Source organism: Gossypium raimondii, chromosome 6 (genome assembly GCF_025698545.1).
Source record: "Gossypium raimondii isolate GPD5lz chromosome 6, ASM2569854v1, whole genome shotgun sequence".
Taxonomy (NCBI): domain Eukaryota; kingdom Viridiplantae; phylum Streptophyta; class Magnoliopsida; order Malvales; family Malvaceae; genus Gossypium; species Gossypium raimondii.
The window spans coordinates 58,320,005-58,330,848 of record NC_068570.1 but is presented as its reverse complement, the minus strand read 5'-3'; the positions used below and the strand labels follow the sequence as shown (position 1 = coordinate 58,330,848).

At 31.1% G+C, this 10,844-nt stretch overlaps 1 protein-coding gene across 1 annotated transcript; it reads left to right on the top strand.

Moving 5' to 3' along the window:
* The first annotated feature begins 7,819 nt into the window (after positions 1–7,819).
* Positions 7,820–8,883, top strand: LOC105774678 (uncharacterized). Its single transcript, XM_012597239.2, has 3 exons — positions 7,820–8,020; positions 8,100–8,555; positions 8,649–8,883. Exon 2 carries the CDS (start codon positions 8,105–8,107, stop codon positions 8,522–8,524), a length of 420 nt encoding a protein of 139 aa, XP_012452693.1. The 5' UTR covers positions 7,820–8,020; positions 8,100–8,104; the 3' UTR covers positions 8,525–8,555; positions 8,649–8,883.
* Positions 8,884–10,844: the final 1,961 nt, after the last annotated feature.

Below are 10,844 nucleotides of genomic sequence, written 5' to 3'. Positions count from 1 at the left end.
TTATCACTTAAGAGATTGATTAAGACTAAATAAATTTGATAATTAAACTTTGATTAAATAAAGAATGTCAAGCCAAAGTACACCTCAGAATATTACAGACAAGGTTGAAGAAATGGCTGATCAAGCTCAGGTAACAATATCTCTATATTTCTTATATGATCTTATGTTACTTAGACTCGGGTGTAAATGTTATACATGAGTAAAATTTTTGCGGGTTGTCTTTATATTTGACGTTTAAGTATACATATATTGTTGTTGTACAGATGAAGAAGGATGAGATGATGAGCCAAACATCCATGAACTCTCAGTCTTCTGATCAGAATGCTAGTTATACTTCCCAGGCCTCCAACTTACTTCAACAGGCATCACCCAATTTTTTTTTTTTTCGTTTTGAACTAAATTTATGTTAAATTAATTGACCTCGAGGGATTTCTGATTCTTTCGAAAAAAATCTTCAAAGTGCCGTCTGTTAAGAGTTGTTAGATCTCTCAATACATCTAATATTGTCCCAAATCGACTCCATCGAAAGAAGCACAAATTCATAAAGTGAGAGTGTCTCACTGGATTGAGTTGTGCACATGGCCACAAGGAAATGGTCCTCATTTCCTAAGGTAAAATTTGAACCCAAGCCCTAAATGGCATCAAATATATGCTACCATGTAAGAGCAAAGCCAAGAATTCTTTATTAGGGTCGAGATAAATATATAAATTGTCGCGACTCTAAAATTTTTATGATAAAAAGATTAAATTGAATTGATAGTTTTTAAGGGGTCTAAAATTGCAATATAATCCTTTTACCAAGGGCCAAAGCCCTGCCTGCCTTCCTTTGGATTTGTTCCTACGACCACACGGCCTGATCCAATGAAATGTTTCTGTTCAACTCCATTTTCGGTTTAAACTTTCAACAAAGTCGGGAAACAAAATCTTAACCTAGGACGGTATTAAATCTATTTAGAGATCCATCGATTCTAAACAGAATACCCTTCAATTTTTTTTTCAAAAATAGTTGATGTCCCCTCAATAGGTAAGTATTTCTCTTAATTAACAGCTTTTACCTATATATATATATATATGAGTGCAGACAGGAGAGCAAATGAAGAACATGGCACAAGGAGCTGCTGAAGCAGTAAAGAACACTTTAGGAATGAACAATGCTACTAATAATGCTTCTAATGTCCCGGACACCAACCATCCAAGTAACCCATTTTCCAGGGGTTGAATTTTTCCTTACCCGGGTAATTTACATTTGAGGTCACAGAATTTAGCATCAATTATCATGTACGTCACATATTTTTAATTATATCGAATTAAGTCGATCAACTTTAATTATTAATAAATTAATTTCTGTATGTTAGTTCTATTAAGTAATTTTAATGGAAAATTTTGACTCGGTAAACCTCATTCAGATATACATTCGAGCTTGCTTTGACATTAAAGTTATTTAACAAAATTAACATAAATTACTTAATTTGTTAATAAAAAAGTATGATGATAAAATTCAATGAAATTAAAGATTTGTGTCCTATATGAAAATTGATGTTAAGTTTAATAACCTAAGATGTAAATTATCCTTTCCTCAAAGCTTTTCTGCTTTGACTTGCTAGAGCATTTGCTATTATAATTTTATAAATATAATTATTTTTTTCATTTTTTATTTTTGAATTTGAGATGTAAAAGGCTCTCTTGTAGTCTCTCTATGCTTTAAAAATAAAATTCAATTTGTTAAGATTTAAAATTGTGCAAAAGATGCCACATCCAATATTCTGGCACTAAGTTGGCTTTTTGATTGTTATACATTGTAGAGTTTAACATAAAGAGAAATTGGGTGAATTTATCATATTTGTTCAAGATTGCGTGACTAGATTTGTAATTAGAGGTAACTACACTTAGATGTGCAAAGGTGAGACTGCAATTTAGTGTTGCAGTTGGACTTAAATCATTATTTGTAATTGGTTCTTTGAGGAAGGGTCTACAAACATAGGTCAAGTTCAAACTACGTTAATAATCTTTGTGTGCATAATGTCATTGTTGTTGTCTCGACTATTGTGGCTACATCTTTTACCACAACATAACCAGAAGAACATTCGATTCGTAAAAGAGCAAACACTTAGTTGATTTGATGAAGATCTTGTATTTGGGAAGTTCAAATAGAAGTAATGAAGGTGTTCTAGTAGGCGCAACCTAGACAACTGAACTATTCTGCAAAACTAAAAGGTGTTGTGCCCATAGCTGAAAACACAATAGCTGACAGTGACAACGATGATGATGTGGACATGCAAATGGTTGAAACATATACAAAGTGACGCTAGACAAATGAGATCGTTTGTGTAATGTGAATGAACAACTCATTGGTGAGGTAGCAAGTCTCAAATAGAAAAATTCAAAGATGGCTAAACTTGTTGATAAAAAAAAGTGTTCCATTATCTAAACACAAGACTAAGCTAGATGTTACAAAAGCAATTCTTAAAAAGCTTGGCACTAAAAGTGAAATGTTGGATGAGATATTAGGTTCTGAAAGAAGAGGATGCAGGACTTTGTTTTGCTGTTGATTCATTTACACCATGCAAACCTTTTGTTACTGCGAGTTGCCATTGTATACTTGAACATCAGTTGCAACTTAAGAAAGAGCTGGTAAAACATTATAACTTGTCTTATTTATTTGATATGTTTGGATCAAATATGTTGGACCTTTAATTGTTGATTTTTTAAGACTTTTTAGCAACACATTAGTGAAGACTTTACATGTGAGAATCAAGCCAAGCAATGATTGGATTCAAACTTTAAATACAATCAAAGTTCTCTTAGATAAAATTTGGTCTTAAAGGAGCTTGAAGACTAGAAGATCCCTATTGAATAGATGCTTCATTTAGGACTTTTTTAAGTGGCTATTTTAGTAGAACTAAAGATTGATATTGATTGTAATTGAACAAACATTTTATGCATATATAATGGATGAGTTGTTTATGTTAGAAAGCACTTTATTTGTTCAATTAGGAACTATTTCTTTGAGAGCAAAATTATAAGTAAGCTAAATTATGTTCATTCGTTAGTTTACATCTAAAGCTTTCAGGAGGAAAGACTTAAAAGGGGGAGTGATCTAATTCAAAGTATAGGAGTAAGGTTGCAATTTGGTGAGTGAGTTGGACTTAAGTCACATTTCGTATTTGTTTATAGTGAATTACTCTCTGGACAAGACTCTACAGATGTAAGAAGTTTTTGAACTACGTGAACAATTTTTTGTTATCTATTTCTATTATTCTACTAATAGTTACTTTGTCCAGTTGCAACTGAAGAAATATCTAATAGAAAAAAATTATTTTATTCTCGTGTAGTTCTACCCAGGTGCTTATATAGAGGTTGTCACAACTCAACAACAACCACAAAAAGTCGTGAAAAAAAGGAGCATAAATGTTTTATCATTTCACACACTGAAGTGATGGCACATCCACCAAAACCTTTGGTATAACAATGGTTACTCAAAGCATATAACTGGAGATATGTCAATTTTAAAGGATGTACTTGTGAGCTCTTTGATGGTAGAGTGCCCTAATTTGGAGATGAAAAAAATGGTAGAGTTACTAGTAAAGGTACACTTAGTATTGAATGATTTCCTAACCTTAAAAATGTCTTGCAGAAAGACTTGATAAGCATATTGTGTGATCAAGGTCTCCATGTGAGATTTAACAAAAGCAACTATTTAACAAGAAAATAAGTATTTAACACACAATTTTAACAAGAGGGACTATATTGTTCCTTCATCTAATGCAGCGGAATTAGTTTATCCTTTTTATTAGAGGGATCAAAATGTAATTTAAAATATAGTATGAGAAGTGCTATGATACTTTTACTGAAAATTTGAGAGAATGGGTCGGAACTTTTTAAAACCAGTAATTATATAAAGGGAGATTTAAACGCCTACTAACAAAATATTATTTATAAAACAAAAGTACTGTTGTCAGAACTAGATTAAATCGATTAATTGAATTGAAAATTAGTAATTTGCTTGGTTCAACTATATAACTGAAAATAAAGCAAATCATTATCATAATAAAAACGATAATTCAACCATTTATGAATTTTTCAATTTTTTTAATTTCATTAGCTTTTATTTAATTATTATTAACAAATTTCATTAGTCTAATTGGGTTCAATCATTAAACCTACTCAAGTTTCAGGTGACTTATCCAACTTAGGGTGAGTTTGGATGGACGGTGCGTTTACCTGCGGTTAGTGTAAAACCAGCGGTGACGGTGAGATTAGATATTGTAGCAACACTGTAGCGTGAGACAAAAAGTGGGCTAAACGCACCGCACCGCACCTAATCGTTCATCCAAACCCACCCTTAATCTATTAAGTTTCACTCATTTTAATTTGAGTTTGGGTGAAGATTTTATAATCTCAACCTAGATTAAAACTAAATCAAATAAATAATTGGCATAGTTTTTTTAAACTAATTTCAATCGTGGATCCAATTCTTTCAAAATAGGATAAAATTGGGAAGCTTTCGAGAGGGGGAATATTAAGATGATCGTAATCAATGCATGGAAACGATTCCCAAGGCGAATAAAATCAGCAGCAGCCCACTCACTCCCCCCTTTCTTTACAGTTTGCTCCCTGCTTCCTTTACCGCTCTTCAAGAGAATGGACTCCACTCCCTTCTTCGTACGTCTCTTATAATCTATTTCTCTTTTTTTCCCCCCCTTAATTAGTTGCTTTTGCATTTAAATTAGGATAAATAAATTAGAGATTAATTTACATTGCAGTGATGGGCTTTATTTTAGATTCATTTTAATCACAAAATAACAAATAAATTGGGGTCATAAACATGGATAATGAACAAGAAAAAGGTGTTGATAGAATATTATAAAGCCAAAAAAAAGTGATTTTAAGAGAAGAAAAACAAAATGGAATTGAAATGGTAAAGCAAAGCAGCTGGTAGCCGCATAAAAAAAGAGAAAAAGAAAAAGATGGTCAAAATCATAAAAATAGAAAACCTCGAACTACATGTTATTCTATTTATCATCACACCACCCTCATCTTTATTGAAACTCTCCATTTTGCTCTTCCTTTTTTCCTCACTTTTTTTTCCTTTCATTTGCCTTTTTCTCTTCATGCATGATTCCTTAATTAGTTCATTAAGTAACATTTGTGTATATATATATATTAGAGGACTGAAATTTAATTATAAAGTTTTAAAAAGATAAAGTATAATTTTTATATAATTTTTTTGGGTTCGTGATTACTCTTTTAAATAATGTTATTTTCAATATTCGAACTGAATTCTTTCTTTTAAAGTGTAATGTGTTTTACCACTACATTTGGAGAAATTATTTTATGGACTCTTCTAACACATCATCCATGGTCCCTTTCTAATTATATAATGGCATTTCAACAATTTTTTCCATGTCATTGACACATAATTTTAGTAATTTTTTTACCCTAAATCTCTAATCCCGAACCTTGACCCTAAATTCTAAATCATGAACCTCAAACTCGAATTTCAAATCTTGAACTCTAACCCCAAACATTGAATCTTAAACTTGGGCTTAGGGTTCGAGGTTTAGGGTTTGAGATTTACAGTTTGGGTTCAAAATTCAGGGTTAAAAAATCACCAAAATTATATGTCAATAACATGGAAAATGATTCCTGAAATGTCATTAAATAATTAGAAAGAGATCATAGATGATGTGATGGGAATGGTCCATAAAATAATTTCTCCTACATTTGATATTATATTTTCATAAATTACCTTACATATTCAATAAATAAAATGGTTTTTGAGTTGATAGTAAATTTGTAGGAGAATTCCTTTACTCAAAATTGGAGCTTTTTAAGTACAAAATAAAGAAGGAGAACATTCAAATATACGTAAAAGCAACAACAATTTTTCTCTCATTTATATGTGTTGACTGCCATTGTTGTAGGATATTGAAAGTGACAATACCAAAATAATTGAGCTAAATTTAATTGGATGTGGCCCTCCTTTGGTTTTTTAAATGTTCAGAATATTCATTACATTCCAAGAAAGAAAAAAGAAATACTTCTCATGATTCTTGACCGTCAAATGAAAATGCAATCCATTTTGTTCTCTTTGTCCTGTGAAAATTGTGGGAAACGATTACAAATTATGTCGTTGTTGATTGAATTTTAATTCGATTAATTAGTATATGTATTATTATCAATGTAGGAGAATGTAGGTTCGAGTGCGGTAAAACGCATTATCCTCCTATTTATGACTTGGAGAGGGGCTATAGATAGTTTTAGACATTATCTTAAAATAGAGTAGATATGACCAGAATATGTAATGTGTAATGAATGGTTAATTTTTATTAATAATTTATAGGTAAATTATACCGTTGTTCATTTTAAGTAAGGGCTGTTTCTATTTTGGTTATTTTATTTTATTTTTGTAAAAATAAAATTTATCAAATTGATCACTTCACCGTTAAATGGTATTGAAAGATTACTGCAATCAAAATAAGAATGACTCTTGTTTAGAATAACAGACAAATAGTTTATCCTTATTTTAGAATAATCAAATTGCACTGTTAGTCTTTCATTATCATTTAACAATAAAATGACAAATTTGATCCATTTTTATCTTCAAGCGACGAAAGTAGAAAATAAATAAATAACCAAAATAGAAACAACCCATGTTTACAATGACTGTAACTATTTCTCACCCTCCTTTCTCAAAGAGGAGGGTCCAAAGGGCAGTGGTCTCCAAGAGCCTTTTGTGTAATGTTCAGGGTTTCAGCACACTTGATGGAACAAATTTCTTTAGGGTTAGCTTTGTTGTGCTTATAGGGTTACAGAATCTCCCGTTTGCTTTTGTGTGGGATCCTCATTTGTTGGACTGATGTTAGATATGGCAAAAAACCTTATAAATTTTTGGACAAGTCGAGATGGTTCAAGAAAATCTTTTTCGAGTCAGAGTCAAAATTAGAAGCTACTGCATCGAATAAAATTAAAATGAAAGAATTAAAAATCGAGATAAACAAAAAATCGTCACGTCCTACACGGCCAACTTGCCCTAAATTGCATGAATCATTATGGTCATTATCCCACTTGAGTTTTGTTATTCCTCCACCCTTCAAAGATAACCTTTCAAACGCATCCTTCAAATTTATTCCTTACAAAGGCTTTATTTACTCCTCAAACACACCCCTCAAAAATATTCCTCGACTTACCATCGTGTAGGTCAATGTAGACCTCACTCACTAATCGCCGTCTCTGAGCTCAACTATCGCATCCCATTTGAAGTGATTGACTGCATGTCCAATCCTTACCCTATTTAGGCCTATGATGGGAAACCACTTAATCACTTGTACTTGACCCACCAATAGACTTAACATGTAATATCTCGGAATTGCAGCTAAGAGTATAAAAACCCTCAACTTCACAAGGAAAAGGGACTTCTTACTCGACTTTAATTCTACCTCTTCCCAAAACTCCCTTCACGGTAACTCTCCCTTATACTAAACAAGATGAACCACCCATTTCCGCCTTCATCTCCATCCTATTAAATTCGAATACTACCTAGACTAAATTTAATTATATTTCGAATTCGGAATATTAATTCTTTAAACCACATATAGTATAATTTCCCCACTTTAATGTCACAAAAGAAATATGCATCGGGTTACTAAAAAAATTTAATTAAAAAAAAAGAGCTAAATTGTTTCTATATAATCCCAAAACCCTAGAAAGGAAGTCGAAGCCGAATCATTTGTTCAAAATTTCCAGTCTTTGGAATCATAATTTTTCTCTTTATCCCTTTTCTTTTTTTAGATATTTTATTATATTATATATTTAATTTATTTAATTTATCAAGGCTAAATGTGAAGAACACGAAAAAGTACATATACAGTCCACCATTTATTCCTTTTTCAGTGGTCGAAGTGTTTGTATATAAAGAGCTTCTCAATAAGCCATTACTTCAAGGGTTCTTTCAACAAGTACTTCATCATTATATCATCCAAATTCACCATATTTTTCCCATTTTATTTAGCAATTTAAGGTTGGTTTTTCATTTTATTTCTTAATTACATCTGTAACTTCGAATCTTAATAATGTGTTTTGTGTTTTTGTTTTGTAAGAAAACATGAGCAGGCCAGGAGATTGGAACTGCAGGTCATGCCAACACCTCAACTTCCAAAGGAGGGACAACTGCCAACGCTGCGGTGAATCTCGATACGGTATTAGAGTCGGCTCGACATTGGGGTTCACCGCAGGCTCGGACGTTCGACCTGGTGACTGGTATTGCACGGCTGGAAACTGCGGCACCCACAATTTCGCGAGCCGGTCTACTTGTTTCAATTGCGGCGCGTTCAAGGACGAGTCGGCTGGAGGTTTCGACTTCGACATGTCCCGATCAAGAGGGTTCGGAGGTAACCGATCCGGCTGGAAATCAGGGGATTGGATATGTACCAGGTTAGGGTGCAATGAACATAATTTTGCTAGCAGAATGGAATGTTTCAGATGCAGTGCTCCAAGAGAATTCAACAATAGAGCTTCATATTAAATCACATGCATGCTACTATATCCATTTTTGGGTACATTTCTTTCGACCTTATATTATTAAATATTTCTTCTTCTTTTTTAAATTCTAATTCTAATTAATATTTTCATTGGAATTGATGTTGTAGGTGTTTTGAGGCAATTAATAGGAGATTATAATGAGAGAATGTTACTGGCTTTGATGATGAACACCACAAGCATTTTGTCATGTTTCTTTTATAAGATTCTTGGCAATGTAGTACTTTTTCTTGTGATGATTATTTATGGTTTCAATTCTATGGTTTTATTGTCTTTTATTTTAGAGAGTTTTATTTATATTTTGTAATGGTGCTTTGGCTTTATTAAAAGAAGATGATTCTCTTCTGTCTTTTCTCTTTTCTTCTTTTTTTCATTAATAGTTAAAATAAAATAATTATTAAAAAATATTAAATCCGATTCAACTGATTCAATACGTTTTTAAATCAATTAAATCGATTTACTGAGTAAATTAATTTTTTTACCTTATTCTAAACTTGTCATTTGGTCAATTTCTAAAAACACTACTTTTGAAATTTAATTGAATTTATTACTTGAATTTAATTGAATTATTATGCAAAGTTCACTATGCTAAATAAATCCTTTAGAAAAATAACAAATTAATAAAACCATAAATTGATGTTATAAAATAAATGTAAAGGATTTCCCTATACCTATAAAAATTTGAGGTGAAAAAGGTGAAATTAAATATTAAATTTATGGGTAAGATATTATTTCGTCTTAATTAAATCTGGAATCAAATCGGATTAGACTTAAATATCTTCATTTTTGGGCTAAAGTTATTCTTTTAACATAGAAAACAACACACTTATATTCAAAATATAAACTTTTGGGTCCGAACATTTTTGAATTTCTTGAATTGTTCGTGATAATTCGGTTCAATTCTTAATTATTTTTATATTTTTATTAAATATTTTAAAAATAATTATTCAGATAAATAAAAAATCAATAACTCTTATTTAGTATTTATCTGAAAAATGATTTTATATGAAAATTTTAAATTATATTCATATTTTAAATATAAAATATTTATTTTTACATTATAAAACATTTAAATTATTTAAATAAAAATAAAATTAGATTTGATTCAAATAATTACAATGTTTTAATTTTAATTTTATTTAATCAGTCCTACTTTGGGCTGCATTTTGAATGGTAGATGAGATGGCCAACTAAAATAATGGGGCCCACCCGTTTTCTAAATATGCGTAACTTACCTTTACCAATTCAAGAAAAAAGTAAATATACATTTCAGTACTTGCACTTGGTTTTAAGGTTCAAATTGGTACTTAAAGATTTTTTTTGTCAAATTAAGTACTTGAATTTGGCTTTAACCTTCAATTTGGTGCCTAAAATTTACTTTGATCTAATTAGATACCTAAACTTGGCTTATTGGTTCAAATTGATACTTAAACTTGATTTTCTTTTATCCAAATTAGTACTTAGTTATTTGAGTCAATTAGAACTATGAAGTCAAATTCATGCATCAATTTGAACAAAAAAGTCAAATTCAGGTATCTAATTGGATAAAAAAGTTTGAGATAATGACATATTAGCCTCTAAACTTTGATCAATCTTTTAATGTGGTACCTCTACTTTCAAAATGTCCATTTTGATACCTTGTTTTTGTGTCATTAATCAATCTGGTACCTCTAACTAATGGCATTAATTTCTGACATGTCAGCACACGTGTCCAATTATAAGGTGATTTGTGTACTTTTGTTAGCATATTATTTCATTTTTTATTTACGTTTTCTTTATTTCAATTTTGGTTAATTATTTATTTTTGTAATTTTTATTTTTTAGTCCTTTAAAGTTGTTAATAAGCTTGTTGACATGGCAAAATGGGCCACATGTCACCTTTTTATTGGCCAAAATGCCATATAACAAAGTTAAAAGTGAGAAATTATTTTATGGACCCTTCTCACCACATCATCCATGGTCATTTTTCAATTATTTAATGACATTTCAGCAATTCTTTTCCATGCCATTGATACAGAATTTTGATATTTTTTTATTCCAGAACCCTGAATCCCGAATTTAGAATCCTGAATCTCGAATCCCAAACTCAAACTCGAACCCAAAACCTCGAATTTTGAGCCCCAAGCCCCTAACCTTGAACCTCGAATCCTTAAGGGTTTGGGGCTTGAGGTTCAAAGTTTGGGATTTTGGGTTCGAGGTTCAGAGTTCAAGGTAAAAAATTACCAAAATTATGTACCAATCACATGGAAAAAGTTGATGAAATGTCATCAAATAATTGGAAAGGGACCATGAATAATGTGGTGGGA

Excerpts from the sequence above, each read along its gene's own strand:
- LOC105774678 (XM_012597239.2), top strand. The coding sequence starts at position 8,105 with ATGAGCAGGCCAGGAGATTGGAACTGCAGGTCATGCCAACACCTCAAC.